Source organism: Netta rufina (genome assembly GCF_964035555.1).
Source record: "Netta rufina genome assembly, chromosome: 3".
Lineage (NCBI taxonomy): Eukaryota > Metazoa > Chordata > Aves > Anseriformes > Anatidae > Netta > Netta rufina.
The window spans coordinates 53,240,942-53,267,396 of NC_140125.1; the positions used below are offsets into that span (position 1 = coordinate 53,240,942).

General features: G+C 41.3%; 1 protein-coding gene across 2 annotated transcripts; it reads right to left on the minus strand.

The window, feature by feature from the left end:
* Positions 1-1,311: 1,311 nt before the first annotated feature.
* Positions 1,312-20,436, minus strand: KATNA1 (katanin catalytic subunit A1). 2 transcript variants are annotated; one of them, XM_084284116.1, is made up of 11 exons: positions 20,302-20,436; positions 16,368-16,542; positions 15,522-15,679; positions 12,303-12,486; positions 10,638-10,759; positions 9,298-9,403; positions 8,927-9,085; positions 7,678-7,804; positions 6,044-6,178; positions 5,647-5,773; positions 1,312-1,650 (listed from the first exon to the last, which is right to left on the minus strand). In XM_084284116.1, the coding sequence occupies exons 2-11, from the start codon at positions 16,536-16,538 to the stop codon at positions 1,452-1,454; spliced, it is 1,488 nt and encodes a 495-aa protein (XP_084140242.1). In that variant the 5' UTR covers positions 16,539-16,542; positions 20,302-20,436; the 3' UTR covers positions 1,312-1,451. The 2 variants fall into 2 exon arrangements, with proteins under 2 accessions (XP_084140242.1, XP_084140243.1); XM_084284117.1 differs by lacking the exon at positions 20,302-20,436 and having other exon boundaries at positions 12,303-12,475; positions 16,368-16,499.
* Positions 20,437-26,455: the final 6,019 nt, after the last annotated feature.

The window sequence follows — 26,455 nt, forward strand, 5'->3', positions numbered from 1 at the left end:
GAGATATTACCATCAGTTGCAGGAAATTAAGTGAAAAAATAGTGTAGATCTTAAACAGAAGCTCAGTATTTACCAGACAACACTGCTGTGCTACAGAGCCGGAGCTATCGTCTTAAAGAGTGTTAGTGCCACTGTTCTGCTTTAGCAGGTCCCTGGTTTTCCTGAGTCAAAAAAATTTCCTGCCTCCCAGAGGAGTGCAAGTTTGAGCTGGGACAAGCCTGAACCATTTTGTAAAGCAATTTAAAAACTCCTTACCGTAGCCAACAAGCTGGGAAAGGGCAAGTGGCCTGCGCACCAGTTGTGTTGGGTCACAGTTTCCAGACACAGGAGTTGGAAGCGATTTAAAAACAAAGAATCACTGTAGGAAGGTAGTAGGGTTTTTTTCTGGTCAGTTGGCTGGTTTGTCTGAGAGGCATTTCCGGGTTCATCACACCAGGTCCACCATGGGACTCGGGCGCTCTCAGCACTACCTGCATCTCCGCGTTTTCCTACCGTGCCTTGTCACCGGGCCAGCGTGAAGCCCCTTGTCATTGTGTTGAGCTGTCACTCATGACCTAGCGGTGAATTTTAAGTACGTTAACAAGATGTTCGTGATAATGGCATTTATAGAACTGTGCGCTTGGGGCTCCTTCGCCTTCCCCTCTGACCCCTGGTTTTCACTACCATTTGCCCTTTGCACCTGCCTTGCAGCACCTGGAGAGGCACATAAGCTCTTTCATTCAGCACACGCCTGCCAGCTGAAACAAGTCTCTGCGTAATTTGACTCATGGGCAGCACGGTGCTTAGCTGCAAGAACCGCAGGCAGCAGCGCTGAGAGGAGCTGGCTGGAAGGAGTGCTTCCAAAATAATGGGTATTCTGAAGGAGATGGACAGAAATCATGGATGTTTCGGTTACTATGACAACTGTTAAAATCTAACGTTATAACCTAAATGGTCACTGTAGAACCACGCTCATTCTGTCCTGCATCACAAACCATTTCTAGGCCATTAATAACAGAACCTGTACAAAGGTTAAGGGTAAATTCTCTAAGGTCAGTGAGCAAAACCATCCATTTATCCATTTAACTGTGTGCTCATCCTGTTTTCTAGCTTTCAGCATCCCTTACATATTTAGCAGTTTTTTTGTGCTTTTTTTTTGTTTGTTTGTTTATAACAGCTGTTTTTTCAAGAGCAGACCCTCGGATGCATATGTTCCAGTATTAATTTTTACTCATATTTTAAAACCTTGAAGATTAAAGCAGATCCCACCAATAGCTTTCACATTTGAGAAAAAACAGGTAACTGCTGAGCTACTTCAAAGACAGCTAGAGAGAATTTGCATTTTAAAAAATATTTATTTAGATATCTGTTGCTCTTAAATTACAAAAGTTAAAAAGAGCACGCAGTGCACTGACACACTAACTACTTCTGAAGCTGTTTTAAGACGTAAGGTGACTTCAAGGTAAGACAACTCAGCATGATCCAAATTCAACTATCCATTTCTCATATTTCTCAATGTCCGCAGCAGATACAGATTTAGAAACTTTCTTTAAAGCTATTTCAAAGTCTTCCATAGTTGTTGGCATGTGCATTTCATCTCGGGAAAGATTTCTTATTTCTTCGGGTGTCAAGCCTTCGATACGCCTTCTCATAGCCATCAACGACGCATCTCTGTTAGGTACGGGGTGGGAAGGAAGAAAAAAGAAGTTACCCGATAGAGGATGGCAAGTTCTGTTGTTTGAACATTCCAGTTAAGCTTTTCTGTCTTTTTTGAACGTAACAAGTAATTTTAAACTTTTATAGGAAGATTTCTAAGTGCCTGGAGAGCCGGCAATACCATGCCAGTCATATTTTTCAAACACTGATTTCTCCTCACTGGATCTCTGAGTGGCTCTTATACTAACTACACCAGCTGAACAAATGAGGTAAAGATTAACCAGTTTATCTAAGGCTAATGCATGCCTTTGATGCAGCTGCTGCATTTAGCATTTTTAAGCAGGAACAAGGTGAAGTAATGGTTCACTACTCTCAAGTATAGAAGAAGGAGCTGGAATGTTTTGAATGTTTCCTGGTCCAAATATGCCTGCATCAAAGAAAGATCAGTCTATGTTATCTACCTCCGATACATTCAAAGCTAAACAGTAAGCTACAAAACCTGTTCAACCTTTGGCTCCTCGAACTTCTGGTCTCATTAAGTATCAACTGTTGCACTTGCGAAGACATTTTCTTGCTGCATTGTTTGACTGCATTTGGATTTCCAATGTTAATACAAGTAGCAGCTGATGAGCTGAATGCTTTCATAAATGGAAAATACAGATACTGCAGTTCCTGCTATTTCACTGTTATAAAGCTTACTTTTTTTAAAAAAAAAAAAAAAAGTGCCATTTTGTCTAGCAGTAAAAAAGATGGAAGGGCAATTCAGGCAATATCACAATAGCGTATCATACCGCATTAGTAGGTGTGGATCCAGAGGGGAAAAAGACTCGTACAGTCTTCTAGGAGGATTTAGAAAGATAGTTTTGGCATATTCCGTTTCAATTTTTCCCCCAAAGGAAACCATAACTGACAGAGTTCTGCGTTCTAGTTGCTAACAGTTATTTAGCAAGCTCATGAATAATAACTAGAACTTCAGAACAGCAACAATGAAGAAAGAGTTGCCTTGTTAAATTCTATCTTAGTCAAATGTCACCATGCGTTGCTGTTACGTCGCCATTTGTGATCTAAAAGCCAGTTTTACCCAGCCTGCAAAGGGGGAAAGAGAAGCAAGCCATGCATCTGATTTGCCTCCAGTCAGCAGTTCACATGGAATAGATAAATAAATCAATCATCAGGCGCAGCTGCCACCACTTTCCTACGTGAGGTCACTTTGCTGACATTCCAGCACCGACCACCACCTCTGACTGCTTTCTCAAATGCACTCTGAGAGCCTGGCGAGCTATGTTCAAATAATAAGAAGCCACGTGCTGGAGTCTCTTCCATTCCAACAGCCTTTCAAGCTTAAAATTCTGCTCAAACAGCAATTCAAAGTCAGTTCCTACTGACATCTAATACGCAATTTAGATGTGATTTTACATTTCCCAAATATGCTTTTTTAAAATAAAGGTTCACCTTCATTTTTCATGGCCTCATGCTTACTGTTCGGGTATCAGTACTGCACCGATATCTCTGACTGTTTTTCACTTTGGCTCAGCAAACTTTGGATTTTACCTCAAGTTCTTTAAGGTAGCAGGATAATTTAAGCAAGGCAGAGTTCTTGGCCCAACTTAAGTTTTACTTATCACTAGCAAGTACTGTTAAATTCAACAAATCTAAACTTGGCCTATGTTTATATACCAAGGCTGAAACACAAAAGCACTTTAAGATCAGCCATATGTCTTCTTGTCTCAATGTATATGAAACAAACATGTCTAATATCTGTCTTCCCTCGCATCATTCACAAACTGTAAACACACAGGCTAACCTAAGTACTTTCTTCTTAATTTCAAGTCATTTCAGGTCATGCACATCCAGATCCCAGCTTGTCCACATTTCTGGTTGCTGCCCCTTCATGCTAAGACAACTGCCCCCAGCTGAAAGACTCAGGTGTTTGTTTGCTTTCCTATACTGTTTGTCCAAATGAACTTGGATTAAAAAATAAAAAGCAACAGTATACGAGTATACAGTTCACTCATATAACAGTATATGAGTGAAATTCACTCAAAAACATTACAATTATTCTGACTTTTAAACAAGCGTGCTAGTATCCAGTGCAGCATTCATTACAAATACCAAGCACTGTATCTGTAAAAGCAAACGGACTGGAAAAGGCAAACTGCAGCTAAAATGCACAAACTAGCAGGCCTAATGCACTTTTTTCATAACATGAACTTATCAGCACAAACTCCTTTCAAAGCATGACCCACACCAAAACTGAGCTGAACACCAACACAAATTCGTTTCACAAGCAGAACAAATCCGTACAGCACTGACTGTGAGCATCTAACGTGCTTCTCCCAGCCACTGTGTAAAGTTCACTCCTAAATGATACCCAGCCTCCAAAGTCTCTCTTCAGCCTTAGGTGACCCTTTGTGCTTCGGTGACAGTTCTGCCTACAGGCCATCAGTCACCCCTGCAGCCTGGGACGTCCTCTCAGTTGTGCTGACAAACGTTTGCAGAGCTCTACTAGAAATCGAGGCGAGAAACGGATCTGCTTTTGAGGAAAGCCATGAAGTGTTTTAAAACTGGAGCAGTCCTCACCCTGCTCAAAGCACAGCCCCACAACAGTTGTGTTGGCACAACTCGGAGGTCCAGCCTAGCACAACCTGCCACTCTTTAATGCTACCTCCAGAGCCTGAAAGCAGTTACATGGGTGCTTATTAGAGGACAGCAGCATCTTGAGAAGTTTCAGTTGTCACTTGCTGCTCATTACACAGTTTATCACCTCTGCAACTGTGCCAATGCAAATGTTTAGATGTGAAACCTAATATTAGACTCTTAAAAGAGCAATCAACAATTGGAAAGGGAAGGAAAAAAAAACTGGGGGAAGGCTTAGAAGGTATTTAAGTGATCGCATGCAAACAGTATGAAGAACACTAACAGTATTCTTGGCTGCATTAGGCAAAGTACTGCCAGCAGATTGAGAGAGGTGATCTTTATCCTCCACTCGGTGTTGGTAAGGCAACACCTGGAGCTCTGTGTCCAGCTCTGGGCCCCCCAGTTCAAGAGAGACATGGACGTACTGGGGAGAGTCCAATGGAGGGCCACAAAGATGAAGAATGAACTGCAGCACCTCTTCTGTGAAGAGAGGCTGAGAGAGAACTGGGACTACTCAGCCTGGAGAGGAGGCAGCTCAGCAGGGGGATCTCAAGGATACCCGAAGGGAAGATGCAGCGAAGATGGAGCCAGGCTCTTTTCACTTTTTTTTTTCTTTTTCAGGCTCTTTTTTTTCTTTCCTGAAGCACAGAAGGTTTCCTCTGAACATGAGGAAGCACTTCTGTGCTGGGTGGATAATTAAGCACTGGCACAGGTTGCCCAGAGAAGCTGCGGGGTCTCCTCCTTGGAGATCTTCAAAAACCACCTGGACACAGTGCTGGGCAGCCTGCTCTGGGTGTCCCTGCTCGAGCAGCCGGTCTGTGGTTCTATACTGAGCAGAGGTGGAGATGGCAGAGATAGAAGGAAAGTTTCTTAAGTCAGCTTTATCACTAAAGCCAACATGCTAGGTACACAGCTGTTGTGCTGTCACAACATGGTCTGCCTTGTCTTTATCACAAAGAACGCTCCATGTTTTTGCTTCATTAATTCTGTCACTATCACCTGTTACTCCTTCAACAGAACATCCATTTGTATGAGCTCAGTGGAATAACTGCAGCTCTACCGGTTGAAGTCTACCATCCTGTGGATATTCCTCACACAAGCATTTTGGTGTACATGGTGTACATGAAGGAATGTGGAATTTTACCTAAATCACAGCTCATTAATACGTTGCAACTGCTCTTCATCATTGTCATATGACAATATCAAATAGAAATACAAGTAAACATGAATGCCGTATTTTACCTTTTAGCCATGCATAAAAGACAAGTTATGGTGTATTCTCATCCAACAATTTTAATCACATAAATTAGGTTTAAAAACAACTTTCTCAGAGTTTGTAGCAGTAATAACACAACCGATGCAAAGTTCACATACCTGCATACGTTGGTAATGTCTGCACCCGAATAACCCTCCATTTTTTCAGCTATATTTGCAAGGTCAACATCGTCTGCCAGTTCCAGCTCCCGAAGATTTATTCTTAGGAGTTCCTCTCTACCTTTTGCTAATTAAAGAACAGAAAATTGACATTTACAATCTGCTTTCTGAAAATAAATAATGAATTGAAGAGGGATAAGGAGGAAGGATAAGGAAAGGACACTGCACTTGCTACAGAAGTGTTCAGTGTTTCAATTTAACCTGATCCTGAGTTTGTAAATAAACCTGCATATATGTATCAAGACTTTTTTTTTTGTTAGACAATCAAAACTAAATGAGTTTTGATATAGTTTTGATGTTAGTCTTTTCAGTCCCTTCTCTCCCCAGGTCTTTATACCTGATGGTAAAGGAATGTAAATTCTCTTTTCTAGTCTTCGCCTTAGGGCTTCATCAATATCCCAAGGAAAATTAGTAGCAGCAAGTACCATGACCATCTTAGATGGATCATCATTTTCAGTGGCCCCTCCAACACCTGCATTGGAGAAAAGAGTAAAATGTGCATATGTTTTATTCAGTTTGACATACAGAGAGAACAATATCCACAGCTGTCCAAGTGCAATAATAAAAATAAAGTGCAATAAAGTTCAGGTTTTCAACTGTCTGGCAGACTGCAAGCAGAAATGCAGACTCGGTTCGGTTGGGAGCAATGGCACAGGCTGTACAAGATCAGGAAGTCCCTCCCATCATGGCTGGAACACTTCTACAGCAAAGCTATTTCCATTTCTGCCACTACAGCGTTTTGAATTTTCACACCAATGTCGTGTAACAGCACGCAGGGGCCGGGCAGTGCGCGCTAACAGCCGCGCCAAAGCAGCATTATTCCCTAACAAAAGTTTGTTCACTTCTGAATTCAGGCCAAATGTTTCACATACTTAAGTAGATTCTTATGAACTGCTGAAGTGAATGTTCAAATTCAGTGGACTAAATCATAATTTTTAGACAGTGAAACCACCTCAGCCTCCAAAGCACTGTGAAATGGCTGCTGAACGAAGAAGTTGTATTTCATTAAACTTGCTAGGATCTGCACTTACTGTTTTGGCATATAATCATAGGACTGGGCTGGGGAATAGCCACTGTACCTAGTCTGCCTCAAAATTTGCATATAAAGCACCATTTATGAACTCTCAAGTAAAAGGACTTCAAATAGTTGTTACTAACAAAATTAGCTTCTATACATACTAGAGTTATGAGAATAGCATTACAGCTCTGCTGCTCCTTAAACTCAGACATAAAAGGGTATCAACATCAGAGAACCAGAATATACAAGTTTCCTGACTCATGGAATTGTATCACAAATTACTGCAGAGATTAGCAATTTTTGGTTGCTCCTTTCTGCTCCCTTCTTGCCAAAAAGGTAGCAAAAAGGGTGCTTCTAACAATATTTTAGTTACCTACTTTTAAGCTTCATTGATTTGCTGAATATTAAGCAAATAGCTGTAATGAACACAGTGCTTTAAGAAGAAAAGTCTCTCAACCACTTCTACAAAACTATTTTCTTTGTTTTTAATTTATAAACTTAGGAGGAAAAAAAATCCCAAAGACATTAAGTATATGGATTACCTTTGAAGTTTAAATTGGAACAGGTGACAGTTATTTAGAACCACTTCTCTACAAGTAAAAAGCAGATGGGTACTCTAGGTAACAACTTAAATGCCATTCTGGCTGCTACATTTATACATGACCCATTTATACTTCTCTCTTTCTGCAGTTCTGAAGTCTTGCATTCTCCGCTGAATCTTCATTGTTGTGGGTTAGTAATATAAGGTCATTGCTCAGATACTTAAAGACAGTTAAATAATTGGTTTCCTTTTTTATTTCACATGGGCAGTTGGAATAGTGTATTTGTGTGTAATTGCCCCAATTTTATATAAGTCTTTGAAAGAAATTACATCTGAAGAATGAAATTTGGATTTTTAACCCCTCCCTCAAGTTTCCTCCAGCCCAGAAGCTCCAAGTGATCAGGATATTTACCATCCATTTGAACTAGCAGTTCTGCTTTCACACGTCGGCTAGCTTCATGCTCCTCTGAGGTTCCCCGGCGACTACAGATAGAGTCTATCTCATCAATAAATATAGTTGTTGGGGCATAAAATCGAGCCTGAAGAAAGCAAAAGATAAAGCAGAAGCTGAAATGGCAGTCTACTTACATTTAAGAAATAGCAGCATAGTCGGAGTTGAGTAATGACATACTTATCCCAACGAATCAGCCCAGAAGTATCAAACAATACCTAACCTCCTGCCTCTTGGACCACCACACAGAGCTACAGAGCAGCTGTGCATCCATTAACGACATTTGAGCAGAACATTTAATGGCAGTCATAACTGCTAGGGCTATTATCTTATTAAATGTTTAAAAAAAACATTAGGAATATCATTTTTAATTTTGACAAAGTCATCACAGAACACTTGAATAAGCACTCAGGTGAAGTTAGGACTAACAGCGGGCTAGGACACCGTGATATGGAACCTGTCCAAGAGACAGGTCAACTGCAAGATAACCCTAACCCTTCTGACAATGGAAGAGGTCAAACAAAAGGGTCTACGATAATAAAAGTCATTGCCCTAGAGCATTTATGATGTGCTCCTTTGTGTATATGCATTTGTTTAATTGATGGTAACGATATTAACTTATTAAATATCATCACACTATACTGCAAAAATTTTCTATTTCCTGATTACTGTAATTGCAACTCTGCTGCCCCCTTCAGCACTTGGCACCCTGGCAAACACTGCATGCAAGCCTGGCGACAAAAAATACTACAGTGTTCTGAGACATCTTCAAGCATTACGTGCTCTGAAGCCAACTATATAATTGGTACAGTTTGGAAGTCCACTTATCTTAAATACAAGTCAACCACAACAAAAAACACCCATCCACAACAACAAAACACAGCCTACGTAGGGTTTCCATCCCGAAAGCAATTATTCTCCTTCCAGATTTACCTACAAGCTTGTCCTACAGCACTCATCAGCTTATAGCTAGCTATCTCTAACAAGTTAACCCTGAAAATAAAGATGACCCCATTTGTCAGTTTAGAAGGTGTTCACTAATAACCGTATCTTCAATGTACATAGCCAAATCAGAAGGTCCTGAAGTGTCTGAAGTTTGGAAAGTTCTCTCTTACATGTGCTATTAATTCTAAAACTTGGCAAGGTTTCACTATTCCAGAAGTAATTCTACTTCATTATTTCATTATTTATGTCAAGAAACTCCAATCACCATTTCAAACAGTAGACGAACAAGCTTCTCAGACTCTCCTCTGTATTTTGAGGTAAGCGTGGAAGAAGAAACATTGAAAAAAGTAGTCTTGCATTCAGTTGCTACAGCTTTTGCCAGGAGGGTCTTTCCAGTACCAGGAGGACCAACCATCAGCACACCCTATTAAGATAAAAACCAACCACATTTAAATACAGTTGAAGACAGCATTTATCTGTCTGATACCTTTATTTTGTTAGTACTATTTCCCATAAGTATTGTTATTAAAAAGTGAAGAAAATTTATATAAACTGTAAGACACCTGTAATTTCTTGTTGCTCCAAGATCCAATCTCAGAATCCTACTTATGATCACAGGATCAGATTTTTTCATACCTTCCATGGTCTTCTAATTCCCTTAAAAAACTCCGGCATCCACATCGGTAAAACTACAGCTTCCTTGAGCAGCTTTTTAGCTTCTACTAAATCAGCAATATCATCCCTGACAAGAAAGAAAAAGTTATTTGACAGACTCAGACAGACTGCAAACGAATCAGTCCACAGCTGAAATCAGTATGCAGCTGCTCATTGTTATATACGGGCTCTTCAGTAATTCAGACAAATGAGTTGGATTTAATTAAGTTCTAATGGCAAAGGCCTACAGCCACAGTTGTCAACCATCCTGTGGACTCCTGCTGGATGCTAAAGCAAAGAGGCATTACCTATTTCACTAAAGCACTGTTGTTCTTATTCACAGCAAGAATAAGCAGAATAAGGAAACCTGGGTAAATTTAGGCTAGTCACAGATGATGGTTTCCTCTTTTGCTAAGAAGTCGGCTGCCTCTTAAAATTCAATACCATCTTCCATCATTAAGAGAACAATTTACTGAAGACCAGTAAATGGAAATCAATTGAAATAAATTTTTAGAATTATTTTTCAAAGCTACAAGTGTATTAATTCTTAAAAATCTTACAGGCTTGTCTTATTTCCTTGAGGGTGACTCTCAGGGCATTCTGCATACAGCGTGCACTCAAGTGACATTTTGGTTACAAAACATACGAGGTGGAAAGTCAGTTTTAAATCTGAAGTTGTAATTTAAGATTCAGTATAAAAATTGATTTGTGTATTCACATATTAAACTGAGATACATGATAGATTTCCTATGCATACAAAGTTGTCAGGGTTTGTTCATTTTTTTTTAAGCCTACTTCATTTGCCAGAGTTTTGCTCATTTAATCCCCACAAAAATCACATAAGCTTGGAAACATTCAGAACACAAAACCTCCTTTGTATACGGTTTAATATTTAACACATTTATGTAAAGGGTCTGACACGTGGTTATATTTTATACTGGCAGTCATATCACGTCTAGCAAGAACTCAAAGGGTTCCTAAATTGATATAACTTCCTTGTTAATTCGTCTTCTATCTTGATACAGCCCTGGGTAACAAAACAGGTTTTAAATGAAGAGACGCTGTCAGACAACAGAATCTTAGACATTACAAAATAGTGTCTCACAAACTGGTATCAGGACTCTTAGAAGAGACTGAGTTTTGTATGGGTGAGGAAAAAAGTTCTAAAAATATTCAACTACACAAGAGGCTTAGCTGACTATTTAAGGAAAGCTTTTATGTACTTCTTATAGGGGAGCATAAGCTAAAATATTTAATTCTTATCATAATGTACAAGAGAAAAAAGCAAACAATTCAGATCTGGCAACAGTATTCAAACTTACCATCGAATGTTGGGATTCTGAGAAATGATATCTCTTTCCAAAGCTTCTACTAAGTCTTTATCATATCCAGTACTATCAAACTTCTTTGGTTCAGACTCTGAAATCTCAGATGCAGATTTGTTCTACATAGAAGGGATATAGCAGTGTAAATATGTTATAATGGTTATGCTACTAATAGGTTTTCATAACAAGACCACAAGTTTCTAGAAGGCAATATAAAACAGCACAAAAGTTATGAGGCATCTATATTACTGCTGCACCGCAGTATTTATTTGGTTCACTCACACTTCCATACTGCTCTGGTCCCATTTCCTTCTCCCCAAAGCCAGCAAGCAACGATGCAGTTTCTTTGCTTCAGTAGGTAATCAAAACTGCACACACCTATCCCAGTATAACAACATCTGTCTCTTCTCACAGAGGTGTTGAAAACTATCCACAGCATTTAGCTGGGCAGGGGGAATTCTCTGTGAAACTGGATTAGCCTAGCCTAGCGTGACACCTTCTAACTCACATCTCGTAGGTATCATAAATATGTCAAGTAGACAAAAAAAAAAGTGAAGCAGGACTTTCACACGTAGCTTGAGCAAAGCTGATCCACACGAAGACCATAAAAGCAATAGAAAAGCTAAATAACTTATGACAAGAACATAGAAGCACTTTTGCACTAAGCAGAAGCAAAGAAGCTACACAGCTGAGTAGACTTACACAGAAGAGATCACGCAACTGAGAGCAAATAAAAAGGACTAAACACATCCTTTCTTTTATACACTTAGTAAGCACTAGTTATGACTGAACTGGAAAAAAAAAAAAAAGAAAAAGAAAAACAAGAAGAAATCCATACTACCCTGCCTCTGCATATGTACGTCCTTTGAGTGAGGATCTTTACTCAAAGAGAATATGATTTAATTCCTACTAACTAAAAGTATCAAACTTCATTGGTAAACATTTCTACCCGTGTAGTTTATACTATCTGCACAGGCCATAACACCTTGCTCACACCATAAGGTTGCTGGAACTAAGAGAAACTTTAGTACATGGACATGAATACAGTGTCCTCGGTATGATCCCTTACTATGATCATTAGCTACATTTATGGAGACTGGAACAAAATTTCAAGCACTCCAATGGAAAAGAATAGATCCCACATCACTCTCTTTCATGGAATATGTCAGGTTTTTGTTTGCTCTGGAATCTGGAGCTAACAGCACATCTCAACAATGAGAACAAAAAGTAGGCAAAAGCATACCTTTAAGAATAAATCAATCTGGAAATGCTTTGGAATAGGCAAGTCAATCTCAGCCTAAACTATACAAAAGCAATAAAAAACCCACAGGGACATCACATTTGAATGAGCTCCACCAAGCCTGTTGTCAGTAATTAAATGGTATAATCTTAAACTATTATCTCCAAATTGCAGTGAACAATCCCACATTTGGCAGATCACTTCCTCTGGATGGCTTTATTACTGGGTTTCTGTTTGCTTAAATTAATCCATTTTGTACCCTTCGGTAAGCAAGGCTGTCCATAAAGCAAAGATATGAAGTGAGATTAAAACTGGCACACGGACTTGAAAAGAAAAAACATCGTATAGGCATCTAATTTTATAAAATACTAAAGTAAACAAGACTGAGTTTCTCCACATCATGAAGCTATCTGAAAACTTACCTTTTCCTCTTTTCCTTTATTTTGCTGCTCCTTTTTTTCCCGGCCGCGGACTGCCTTCCCTTTATCATTGGGATTTCGAGAGGATGGGCGGTGAGGGCCTCTGACAGCTGCACTTATGCGATTATTGTGACCTCTGCAATCGCTGCACTGAGCAGACTGACGTTTTCTGGGTCCTGGCGAAGGTCTAATTAGTTGTAATATATGCAAAAAGCCTCAGTGCAAAGTTGCTGGTGAGCACTAAATAACCACATCAAGTGGTTACAAGCTATAAAAAACATTTTGCTCAAGATAAAAATCTATCTGCATATATTGATGTTGCACTCAGTGAAATTAAAGGCACCAACAACATTACGAGTCACCATACAGAACATGTAGGTCAGAAAGAAGACAGACGTTTTTAGATAGGCACTAAACATTCACTTTCCCTTTGCCACAAGCTCAGGGCTCATTATTTGCTTAAAGCAAGCTTCTTGCTTTGCCTATTTCACAAATAAACGTAATTCTAATATTTTGAAGCTTAGAAAAAGAAAAAAATATATATACATTTCATTCTTATCACAATTGTTCTCACTTCCAATTCAAAGAAGCACAAGTGTAAAAATAAGTTCCCAAGAAACATCTTAATGAGAAAAAGAGTCTGATCTCTCCCATCATTGCCTATCATTCTATTGCTGGCTTAACCTAGGACTAACTAAAACAGAAGCCAACTCAAAACGTAACACGAAGCTATCAGATTTTAACTTCAGAGAGGTATCATTTTTGTTTTAAAGGGAAATACAGAGAAACACACACACGCACAAAATAACTTATAAAAAGCATTTCTGAACACCAATCAAGATGTCTTATCAAGATTTTCAAAGGGAAAACACATGCTATTTTTTTAACCCTGTCCCTCAAAGCTCTCCTCTCAGAAACTCCAGCTTGCAAAAACTACTGTTTTGGACACACCTGTTACCACTTACATAAACATAATTATTTAGATTAGGTTGGAAGGGACCTCTTGACATCATCTAGTTTAGCCCCCCTGCTCAATCAGGGTTAGAGTGAGCTGCCTAGGGCTGTGCCCAGTCAGATTTTGAGCATCTCTAATGATGGAGACTCCACAACCTCTCTAGAAGATCTGCATCAGAGTCTGACCATTCCCACAGTAAAAGAGCATTTTCTTATGTTCTGGTGGAATTTTGTGCATTTTAATTTGACCCCGTTGCCTTCTGTCTTGTTACTGGCTACTAATGAGAAGAGTTTGGCTCCCACAACTTCATTCCCTCTCATCAGGTATTTATGCACATGGATAAAATTCTCCTGAGCTTTCTCTTGCTCAAGTAATCACCTTTGGTGCCCTGTGCTGGACTCATTCCAGTAAGTCGATCTCTCTCATACTGGGAAACCCAAAATAGACAGAGCACTCCAGATAGACTTGCCTCCAAATAGACGTCATGCCACCGATAACAATCCTCTGAGCCCAGTCATTCAGCAAGTTCTTAAATCCACCCAGCTTGTCCACTTACCTAACCTGTACTTTGACAGCCTGCCTACAACAACGTTGTGGGAGACAGTATCTACTAAAGTTGAGGTAAATAACATCCACTGATCATCCACCAAGTCAGTCACCTCATTGTAGAGGGCAATGAAGTTGGTTGAGCATCACTGTCCCTTTGTAAATCCATGTGGACAACTCCTGATCACCTTCTTGTCCTTCATGTGGTTGGAAATGTTTTCCAGGAAGATTTTCTCTACCGTCTTCCCAAGGATGACTTATGTGTAGTTCCCTGTGTTTCTTCTTGCCCTTCTTGGAGGCAGGAGTGATACTTGATCTTTCCCAGACTTCAGACAGCTCTCCTGGTCACCATGGCCATTCAAAGAGTGGCATCGCAGTGACACCAACCAGCTCCTTCAGCAAGCCATCTGACATGTGGACTTGGGTACCTTCAGTTTGTTCAAGTGCTCTCTAACCTAGTTCTCCCCCAATGAGGGAGAGAGACTTTGCTCCAGACTTTCCCTTTGGTCTCAGGGGCCTGGTATTCCCAAACACCAGCTTTATTGGTAAAGGCTGAGACAGAGAAGACATTAAGTACCTTGATCTTCTCCACATCCATCCATCCCCTGCCCCATTCATCAGCAGGCCCACGTTCATTTATGTACTTACAGAACCATTTCTTGTAACCCTTCATCAGATTCAGTTCCAGACTGGTCTCCGCTTTTCTAATCCTTTTCAGATCCAATATATCTGACTCCTCCTGGGTCACCTCTGCACACTTTTGGTCTAAGTTCACTTCAGCTCACCCATGCAGGCCTCCTGTCACCTTTACTTCACTTCTTGCTTGTCAAACTGGACCCTTCTTCAGCTTGGAGGAGTTGATCCTTGAGTATCAGCCAGATCTCCTAGTCCCTTCTCCTCTCCAGGGCTGTATAACATGGGATTTTTCCAAGCATCTCTGAGGTTGAAGTCAGCTCTCTTGAAATCCAAGGCTGTGGTCATGTTTCTCTTCTTTAGATCTCGCACTCTGTAATATTAGTCACTGCAGCCAACGTTGCCCTTGTCCTCAGTTCTTCCTTACAGTATCTCCTTTCAGTATCGTGTACAAAGCATCCTTCCTTGTTGGCTCCTTAATTACCTGTGCTAGGAAGTTACCATCAGTGCACTCAAGAAATCTCCTAGATCGTTTCAGCTCTGCTGTGTTGTCTTTCTAGCAGATATCAGGCCCTGGCAGGTGCAAGGCTTAGAGTTGTTTGTAATGAGACTGCTCCAAGTTTCAAACAAACGCACATAACAGCAGCATATTGTAGCATAACTGACCAGTTCGTGGAGATCAGGGGACCAACTTGCTACACGAAAAGAACTGAACTTGGCACTTCAAGATTTTCCCATTACTCTGGTAACATTTCGTCCTTGTCGTGTCAGATACACGCAGAATCGTTTTAAAGTTGATGAAAAGAGCAATTCAGGAATAGACTTGAGCTTCCACAGAATGACAAGTTTAACTCAACTCAGAAAAAAACAAACAAATGCATGCACAAAGAACCTTGACATTGGTCAGCCTATAAAGGACAAAAGCCTCAGAATGTTCTGAAGGACAATGCCTCAAAATGGCATCTCCGCCACCATGGTGTATTATAAGTCATACAAGCTCTGAACAGAAATTGCACAGGAGCAGGCTGAAGTCAAAGCACACTTTACACTGATAAATGTTAATTTAATGTCTCCAGGTTTCTTCTTACCTCCGTTCAGCAGGTACTGGCAAAGACCAGACTTCTGCATCATGAGCTGGTAATTCTTGTTGTGAAGCTTTCAAAGGAGTACTGTCTAGTTTAAAGCTCTCTAGTGTTTTCATTATATCTTTCACATGCTTAGCTTCCACGCTTATCTCCTGCCAAACCTGATAAATAGAAAAAAAGGTAGATTACACACAGTGCAAGTAAGTTTGTCGTAATCTTCTGTTTAAGCCTATGTAATGCCTGGATGGATTCCACAAGGTTTCATAAGTTACCTCATCCTACTTAAAGAGACAAGAATAATGCACATCAGATATTAAAAATGTTCTTCTGCCTTTCCCAGCACACTTCAAGAATAAAAAAAAAGATTTTGAATTTAACACTGAAAAGATTTCTGACAAGTTTTCTGTATTAAGCAATACACATGAAAAGAGTATGACAGAAAAGAGTGCGACCTTATCAACTGAATGTCAATGTGGAAATGATGGCTTACGTTAAGGATAAGTTAACGTGGCAGCCACAACTCAGTTTCTATTAAATGTCTGTTAAGTCACACTACTGGAACAGAGAGAAATATGACTGTTCAAAGTAATACTAGCTAGAAAAAAAAGCTCCAGCATAAACAGAAGCTGACAAGCCAGATATTGCACTGGCTCCCATAGCTGAGTTTCACTCCCTATTTGTCAGTGCCAGAGCCAGAATTCTTAATGAAGCCTTACACATGTCTGTAAAGTAACACTAAAGTTTATCAGAGAGCAGTGCAACAATTTTTGAACTTCTGTTCAATAAACAAGGTGCTCTTTGCTAGTTTAATGTTTTACCCTCAGAATGTCCCAGAAAAGGATTATTTACCTGTTGCCATTTCTGCTGCAGATAGGTATCTCTGACAGAGTAGAGGTACTTATTCATCTGGTCAAGAACTCCCTGGTAGTAAACCAGTGCAGAGTCATAGTTTCCCAGTAAGGCATACTCACGAGCCAGCTTTACATTCTCACTGATCATAACAAGGCTCATGTTCAACATGAAGCTGAAAAAGACAGTAAACACATTAAGGAAAAAAATCCCACAAGCCAGGAACAGAGCAAATTTTTGCAACTATTTTCACGTGATTGTTACCCCACTGGGCATATCAAAACACAGAAACAGCAAAATACATTGGTTAGAAAAAGGTTCCAGAATGAATGTCAGCCATGGAAAAGGAAAATTGCTTCTCTATTGGTAGAAGTGGAACTTTTCACTTCATGCGATGAGGATTCTGTTCAAAATTATATACAAGACATGCAGATTTAACACGCCTTTACAAACCGCAACTGCATAATCTCCTCCCCTCTTCATTTGGTGTTTTATTGTTAGTGCTACAACAGCCCCTGTACTACAATGATCTGCAGTTAAAAACAAAGTTTTTCCTCCAGATACATAGGGTTCTGTTATTATGTTTTGCCTTTACCCCATATATAAGCTTAACAGCCTGATTCTGCATTGTGGATAACATTTTTCCCTTTTTTTTTTTTTTATTTTATTAGATCTTCAGTTTTATTTAATATTTCCTTAAAACAAATATCCACCTTCCATGCCCACCTTGCCCCTTCCCATCACCCTCATTTTCAAACATCAGAGCCTCTGTTTTGAGGCAGGTAAGATATCACTGAAATGTAAGGAAAAGCCAGAATTGAATGCTCGCTGTGTGGCTGCTCACTTTATTTAACATATTGTTCAAACCATGCTAACTTTCCCACAAGCGCTTTTTGGGAGCAAACACTACGGAATGTGACCTCTTCTACTTTGTAGCATTAGCAGAATCTGTACTCTTAGATTAGAATAGCACAGAATTATTATTTGCACGAGTACTGCAATAGCTAGACTAGCTAGCAAGTAGATTTATTCTTTACAGTCCTGCCTTCATCCACAGAGCAGTCCTCCTCTGGTTTTACCCCTTATTTACACATCCTATGCCCTTGCTCTCCAAGATACCTGCACCACCTCTACTTTCCCTGTTTCATTCACACCAAGAATTGTCCTGCTCTCCTCCAAGTTTCCCAGACCCAAGCACAGACAACATCAAAATAAGCAAATAAACAAGCCTGCAGGAGAGTCTTCTTGCTCTCGTTTCAGCACCTTTACCCAGCACCAGTAGGAAGCAACTGCAAGCAAGCAATTACTGCTAAGCCCTGGGATGAAGCATACTTGATACAGATCAACTATTTAAAGAATGTAAGAGGCACTGAATTCACGCACGCAATAAACAGACTTAAGACTGAACAATTTGAAGACCAGGTCATGGTCAAATTTGGACACATTAGCAGAGGTTTCAGAAGTCACGCTGCTAAAATGTGAAGTCCCCACCGTGAAGATGAGCTGCTATGTACATATCAAACAGTTTAAAGCTTCCACTCCTCCGTTTTCTGTTCCCTTCCCCAGCAGCTTTACGCCTGAATACACAGCTGATCCGCTCTTGAACCAGCAGAGCCTTTTCCTTCCTTTCTCTTCCTTCCTCAGCTTCCCTCAAAGCTGCAGAGAAAACTTTCAGCCCAAACAGCAAAACTTTGCCAACAGGACAGCTGAAGGTGGGCCCGGCAGTGGCTGTGCCCTCCCTAATCTCACCCTGGCCAGAGGCTCGCCGAGCTAGCCACGGGGATGTGTACAAGCTGATAGCGTGAGCGTGGCCAGCAGCTCCGCACACCGCCACATCCCACTCCAATTAACCTGCGGAGACAGAGCTCGACTTGGGAGTTTTGGTTTTTACCTCAGGAGAAAGAGCCTGAAGGTGTTTGCCAGCTGCCGGATGGATCATCACGCAGATATTACTGAAGTTTTTACTGCTATATTTAGGAGCAGGCTTTTCCACCCGTGCTCATCCTACCAGATACACCTGTTTGCCTGTCCTGTGAATCCAAACTGATGACTAACGCCTCTGAAATCACGCGTTGAGCAAGATGCTAATAAAGGTTTTAAAAATCAAGTAATAGCAAGTTACTAAAGCCAAGCCAGACTTTCAAACACCGTGAGAAGTCATCTAGAAAAAAAATAAAAAAAAATAAAAAGAAAAAAGAAAAGTAAAATGAAACAGTGTAGAAACACTTGGTATTATTAGAGTAATCATGCAGAACAGCAATTCTGCGTAAGTATTGGGGTGGAGGGGGGCAACTTTTACAAGTGGAAAAGAACTAATAGCAGGAATCAAAAAAAAAAAAAAAGGTACTGAGACTAGGTTAGGAAGAGATGAGAGCTCAGGACCCCGATGACAGTATTGCACATATCAGACAAGCAAATGTGATTTTTAGGTGAGAGAAGAAAGGATGGACAGAAAAAAGGACTGGACACAGAAGAAAGATGAGCTAACATCTAACAATGAATAAAATTAGAAAGGATCCTTCAAAAAGGACCTAATTCCAAACTGCTTAATTTTTAAAGTATTTTCAAATACCTCGTGCTGTCACGTAACAGGATGTCCAAGCAGCAAGGCTGCACTTATCAGCTATGACCTTCCCGTGAATCATACCCAGTGAAATTATCTACGTCCCAACAGCAACAAGCTTGTAAAGTTGACAAGGAGCAGGACAGAAGACAAATAACCTCAGTGCTTTGTCTTGTGGTTTAATTCTACGTGTACACACACACTTCACAACACTCTCTCTTTACACTAGCTGTGAGCATTTTGGGCTCCCACAGAGCAACACAAAAGAAACCCATCAAATTAACCCATCTCCAGTAACAGAATACACTTCACCATTTGCCCCAAGCGCCCAAAATACTTCCAGAGTTCGAAAGAGCCAGGAGCAGCACAGGTTGAAACTAAGCGAGGTTCAAGGTATCTGCAGCTTTGGAGAATGAGGTTTGGGAACTTATTTTTGTTTTTTAGTTTAAAGGTAACAGCCTGACCATCATCATGGAAACACTGGGGATGCATCATGTTTTCAGTAACAACTTTAAGGAATTATCAAGAAATACCTGAAGTTGATCACGTTACAGTATGGGAAGCTGAACACTGCAAAGTCCCCCATACACATAAAGAAAAAAATTATAACATTGAGATGTTGGGAGGGAAGAATAAAGTCAGGGTCTATCAGTTTCTGTGTAGGACCCACCGGCTCCTCTGGTGACTCAGAGGACAGCACAAGCCCTACCAGGAAAATATTTCTGCAGAGTCCCTCAGCCAGCCCTTAATGCCTGGACTATGTCAGAGCCGAGCCCTGGCGAGGTGTTCCTGTTCCCATTACCCCAGTCTGCTATGCAGGCTTCGACATCAAAGCAGCCACGTGAAATGCAGAAAGCTCTCTCAGCAAAACACGGAAAAACCCAAAGTGCGAGCTTTCGGGAACCAATTTTTGCCCCCAGCGTTGTGTGACGGGACCACATCGCCTCGGAGCTCCCTCCCAGCTGTAGCATCCTACTCTCAAACAGACCTGTTGATAACAAATGCTGGAGTTTGGAGCGTGGCTGTGCCAAGTACCCCAAAGACCCTACAGGTGCTGGGTTATGGGGCACCAAACCACCTGCTCGGTGCGTTTAGCAGTGAGGGCGGTGGAAGGCAAACACCACCCCACAGGGGCTGCCCCCACAGACACCCACCGCGCACCCCCTCGGCGGCTGCAGCGGGGCCTGCAGCAAAGCCCCAAGGCGGATTGCGGGAGGAAGAACCGAGAAAAGTCGGGAAAGAGGGAAAATGAGGAACGGGGAGCGCCCAGCCCAGCCAGCACAGACCCCGCTCCCCGCCCCGAGCAGCGGCAGCCCCGCACCCCGCGCCCCCCGGGGGTCCCCAGCCCACCGCCGCCTCCCCTCCCCTCACCTCAGGGCGGCCGCGCCGCTGCCCTGCCGCGACCGGGGGGCACCGGGGAGCGCTCGGTACCGCGCTGGCGGCTGCCGGGAGCCCCGGGGCCGCCGCTCCTGCCTCAGACGGGACGGGAGGGGAGAGGAGAGGAGGGGAGCGGGTGGCCCCGCCTCGGCTCTGCTCGGCCGCCTCCTGCCGCCGCCGCCGGTTTGAAGGCAAATCCGGCTGCGTCACTTCCAGCCCCGCCGCCGTGCGGGCTGGCGGCACCGCGCCGCACGGTTAATGCTCGTTTCGGCGCTGGTAGTGAGGTTTCGGCTGTTTTCTTTAATATATTACTTAAAAAAATATATAAAAATAAAACATAAATAGATAGAAAATGTTAAAAGAGTGTAACTGCATTGGCCGGGAATCGAACCCGGGCCTCCCGCGTGGCAGGCGAGAATTCTACCACTGAACCACCAATGCGGCTCCGCGAAGGGCTTGCGGGGCTGCTCGGTTAAAGGGCGCGGGGCCGGGCCCTGCCCGCGCTGCCGCCGGGCTTCAAACGGGGCGGAACCGCCCCCGCCCCCGCCCCCGCCCCGCCGCGGCCGTTTGAAAGCTGGCGCCGGCCGTTGAGGGCAACGGCTGGGGACGACATTTTATCGACGTTTTTTTTTGTTGTACGCTTCGTTTAACGGCACACGGAGCCGCCGCACGCACACACGGTGTTTTAGCTAAAGGCGCGCAAATTCCCTTTTTCTCATTTGTTTGATTTTCCGGTTATAAATTCACTCAGAAATCGAGCAGAGCCCAGCAGGTGGTAGGGGCTGAGCTCACGTAACGCCACACAGCTTCCTCGTTTCAGCCCGTGCCATTCCTACTTGTTTATTTACTCTTAAAGCTGAGTGAATTCCTCCCCAGAGATACGGTGGCATTAAACAAATTACAGTAACACAAAGATGCCTCGGCCATCTCAGGAGCTCCCGTTAGCAGGGCTCTGAGGGGACCTCACCACCAGCCTCCCATGTGCTTTTTCAGTCTTTCCTCTCTTCCTCAGACCAGGCGTTAAAGCACATGAACTGCCCCTGGCCAGAGGTGAGGAGAAGGAAGGAGAAAGGTCCCACAGCCATAAAGCATATTTGTGCTCCTGAGGAGGAAGGATTTCACACGGCGGGGAACCCAGCGCCACCAGCACGAGCAGGGCCTGCTGCAATATAGTTTGCAACGTGCAAAGAGGTGCTTTATTTACATATTTACTTCCTGTAATTTAAGACGGGTTTTGCCTAGTGAAGAGCATGCATGCATTCCTTCCACAGAGCATGCGCAGTTACTGCTTTGCAGCAATCTCCAGATCTTGAAACTGCTATAAAGGGTGAAGTTCTGGGGGAAAAAAATGCATCGTGTACAACAGGGCAAGGAAATCCAGATACCAAGCTCAGCGTGGCAGGGGCCACAGAACAATGTCCTTGGGTACTGTGTCCCAGATGGAGCAGTGACTTATCACCTGTCTAAATAGACTCAGTTGCTCAGCAACAAATAGGATCTAAAGGTTGGGCACAACAGAGCAGCTTTATGATAGTCCATGAGGGCGAACTCGAAAGACCTGCAGTCCTACGTAGTCCTAATTATGTTTATCTCATCCATTATCTCCCTTTTACTCTTGGGATATTTACCTGTTTGATACTGTTAAGCTGTCACTGATTTAGTTTGTGTTTAATAAATGTCTGATCTTAAAATAGCCCTTTCTGTATTAGTTTACTTGCAAGATAAAGCTGCTGATGAGTTTTTAAAATTGTGTTACTGTATTATACCACTTGATTGATATAAACTGAAGAAGGGCAAACTCCAGCCCATAAGCTGATGATGAATGAAAAATAGCTTATATACATATATATATATATATATATATATATATTCTCCCCCCAAACCCAAGGAAGAAAAACAGTAATATATAGACTCTGCATTAAGACACTATGTTTTCTGTATGGGCAGTTAATAGATGTGCATTTAAAGAAGTGGACTTTCTTAAAGACAATTTTCCCTCCTCCTAATAAACATGAAAGCTGGGATATGTTGCATCTCTTAAGAGAAGGAATAGCTTTATGATACATAACATATGCATAATAAATAAGCAACATTTTAATTATTTCGATGAAAAAGGCAGCAGAGGACAGGGAAAGAGCACCAATAAATTCAAATCTTGAATATCAAAATGTATACTTTTGAGAACACATTACAAACATGAGGCAATAGCTAACTTCAGTAACATTTCTGCTTTTAAACACACACAATTATTTTGTTAACCAGTAGAGCCGCTGCAGTATAAAGGGAACTCTGGAGAGAGGGGTGTGAAGGAGAACAAAAAAAAAAAATACATTTGAGCAACTACTGTTTAAATTTCATATTTGATTATCCAAAACAAGAATTGATTTTCACTTACTGTAAAAATCCTTGTATTTTTCATTACCCTAGCAGGTGTTACACTATGGAAACTGCTGAGAACAGAAATAGTGTCTAAACCTCTGAAGGAACATCATTGATTACCAGCAGCTGATAACTCAAAAATGCGCAAAGATGATTCGGTTATGCTGTTGACAAGTTCTAGAATTCTCTCTCTCATTCTGATGTAACTTTTTTGTAAGTCAGTGGAACCAACCACTCACAGCCCCCAGGTGAAACATGCTTGCTGCACTAACAGTGGGGTCAGCGGGGGCAAGCAAGTCTCAGTTTCTCAGCTAGCTGGTATAGACAAGGGAACGGTAAAGCTAGCATCTAACACAAAGAGGAAGGACAGTCTTGGAAGGACCAACTGGAAAAGAAAGCATGTAAGATGCACTTTCTTTCCATGTGAACATCAAAGGACTCAGGGATTATGGTCCAAGCCACCATCACACACTCCTGTGAAACCCAAACACACCAGAAAGCACTTGGACATCACGAACCACAGACCTGGCAAAAGGGGATGCCCACGTCATGACAGAGACAAGCAGAGAACACTCAAAGGCTGGTGAGTAACTTGCTATGGCCAGGAGATAACGCAAGATTTTAAAGTTTACTAAATAGGCACGTAATAAATGAACAATTTGCTTAAGCAGAACTGTGCAGTGGTCTATGTATTTAATTGAAGGATTCAGAAAGAAAGTTTATAATACAAAAAAGACATTATATATACATATACACACAGAGAATATATCTATATGCTTATATAGATAAATCAGTAAACTTGAGTAGTGTCTTTATCGAGAGCATCCTAAGGCATTCAAACATTTTACTGTGACATTGATCCAACTCAGTATCTTTTTGCTTTGGCTGAGTTAAAGCAAACAGATTAAAAGGTCTGATCTGAAACGCCAAAGACCAATGCCTAAAGGTATTTTGGGTGACAGCAGCATCATCTAAGAACCCACCCACCGCACTATTAGCTAAATCATATTAAAAGGAGTCTAAATAAATCACTCCCACTCACAGCTTGGAGCTTTGCAACAGCAGAAGATGTCAGTCTCAAAGTGACTTTCTAGCCATATATTCTATAGATTCTATTGCAAATCGAGGATAGAAAAGATACAGCAAGAGGGCCTGCCCTAGGATAGAATGCCACTGAATATCAAATAGTATTTACAGTACAGTAACATGATTATAGAACATTTTATAAATACAAATTACATGTATACAAGGGCACATAGGAGAAAATCATTTTCATGCTTTACAAAGTGAAAGTAATCCAAACTAAAACTTACTGCAGAATTCCACAGCTACTGGTTAGGAGCCTCTCTTCTCAACTGCCAGTACAAAGCAATCCCCATGATGAATCACCAGAGAAATACCCATGTTTTAAGCAGCAGCTCTGAAGAATCTCAACAGACTTGAGAGTGTGAAACGTGACGTTTCAAAACATGGGTAAGGCCTAGTGTGTTGGCGAGTTGTGCCAACGTTTATATAAGTAACTTTCTCTTCTCAGAGAGCTTGGACTGTAACACGCTGCATTTTTGCAAAGAGACGTATAATGTTTTAGCATATAGGTGGCAAAATTCAAACCCAATATTACAACTTCTAGCACAAGGTAACAGAAAATGCTAGAAGCATCAGCCAAAGTCTAAAAATGGGAGGGAGCTCTTCCTTTGTTTCAAAATGGTAAAATAGTCTTTAATATTTCAGTACTTGCACATGTCCATGAAACACTCGATAATTCCTTTTTAATAAAAAACAATTGGCTTTGCTTAAACAGAAGTGTCGTACCTTTGCAGGACCCTTCTGTTTGTTTTTGGTGGTAGTGGTTGGATTTTTTTTGTGTGTTTTGTTTTTTTAAAGCTACCTAGAGACCAGTCATAATGTTCAATTGGAATATAACATAATATAAAGCAGGCAAAGGAGAAATATACTCAGGTAAAAATGCAATTTTAACAGTCAATTTAATGAAGAACTGACATTATTTTCTCTGCAAACTTCACAAATGGCAAGGTAGGTTTCATTAAATTACCTTTAACCAGTAATATATTATACTTTACTCCAAGCAAAGTAGACCAGTTTTACTGGGATACTTACTATGAAGGAAGATAATCTTTAAACGTTTTTTTACATTTAAAACAATCTTTTTTACATAATATATAAAATGGAGTAGCTATACACTGCAGCCATTTTATAATATTTAAGCTAAATGAAATTAATCTGAAAAGCTATTCTGTTTCAACAGCTGTAGAACAGCTAGACAGAACATACATTGCTTTATTAAGCCCATTTTCACTGTAGCAAGCAACTACCTGCTAAATTTTTGTTTGGTTTTGTAACCATCTCATAATCCTAAGCACTTCACAGTAGAGGGGTGACCTTTAAAAGACATATATATGTTTTGTCCTGCTATTAAGTCTGATAAAGAGGGCTGGCAGCATGGAGATGTCTTAACTGCAATTCACTCCTCCCTCGGTTATGTCAACATAAACCATTTTTTGGACAACACTGGAAACTGGATCGTTTCAATGAGCACGCCCCACAACAACAAACAACCTCCAGATGCCGCACACCAAGCAGTGTTCCCACTGATCCAGTAACAGTGCAGTCCCAGAGGTGGCTGCGCTGGCACAGAGACGCTGAATTGCAGCACAGAAAGCGAACAAGAATGCTGTAGACCAGCTTGGTGAGAAAACTGAATTAGCAAGCTAGTGTCTGCTGCCAGAATAGCTATGAGAGTCATCGTGACAATGCAATAGCACAAAGTAATAATTTAAGAAAGCACTAACACTTTACGTGTGCATTATTACATCTATCCATTGGAATTCAATTCCAAGGATGAAGTGTTTAAAAAGGTAGTGCATTTTATTTATTAATGTATTAGCTTCAGGGGAGGGAGAGAGAGACAAAGAGAAATAGAAGTGTAATTCTTTCTGCCTCACCTGCAACTCCCCATCTTGTCTTAGAATTTGTTGACAGGGTTACGTGCTCCCAGTAACCTCAGCAGGCTCATCACCCTCCCACCACGAGACTAAGGGGAAGGCTGCTCACCTGCCGTGGAAAGTTACCAGAAGAGTAACACAGAACATAACAGACAGCCCCAAGCTCCTACTTCTGTTCTGAACTAGGCTGTGACAGATGGACCACTGAAAACTGTGCTGAGGAAAACAGGCAGCTCAGGTAGGCGGGTGCAGGACATTTCTCCTCGCCACCTGCGTCACCAGGAGGAAACCTGTTAAAACCAAGGGAAAGCGGTCTCCGCAACAACAGTCTCAAAAGCCGTAATTTATACTTTTTTCTCATTACTTTCTCAATCATACGATAAACTATTCGAAAGTTTAGATTTCAAACTAAAAATTCTAACTAAAGCAGTATTTTTTTTTTTTTTTTAGATTTTATAGTTTGTTTGTATTCAGAAAATTAAACTAATTTGCAGAAAGTATTTTTCCTAAAGCTTGTTTTCTCTTATAACTGTCAGAGAACTGATGAGACAATCATGTTCTTTCTGAGTGAGCAATCCTCCTGCTTTGAGAGTTCCACTCACACACTACACCATTACTAGTGTCAAATTTATGTATTTAATGGAAGACCAATTCTAACGTGTTAATCACTTCATGATGATACTACAGCCAAGAAACTTTCTCATTCCAAAGCTGAGAACTATGCCATTACCGCAGCAGCTGGAAACATTTCAGCAGATAGATGGCTCAGTTTTTCCCAACACTGTGAATAATTAGGCTAAATTCAG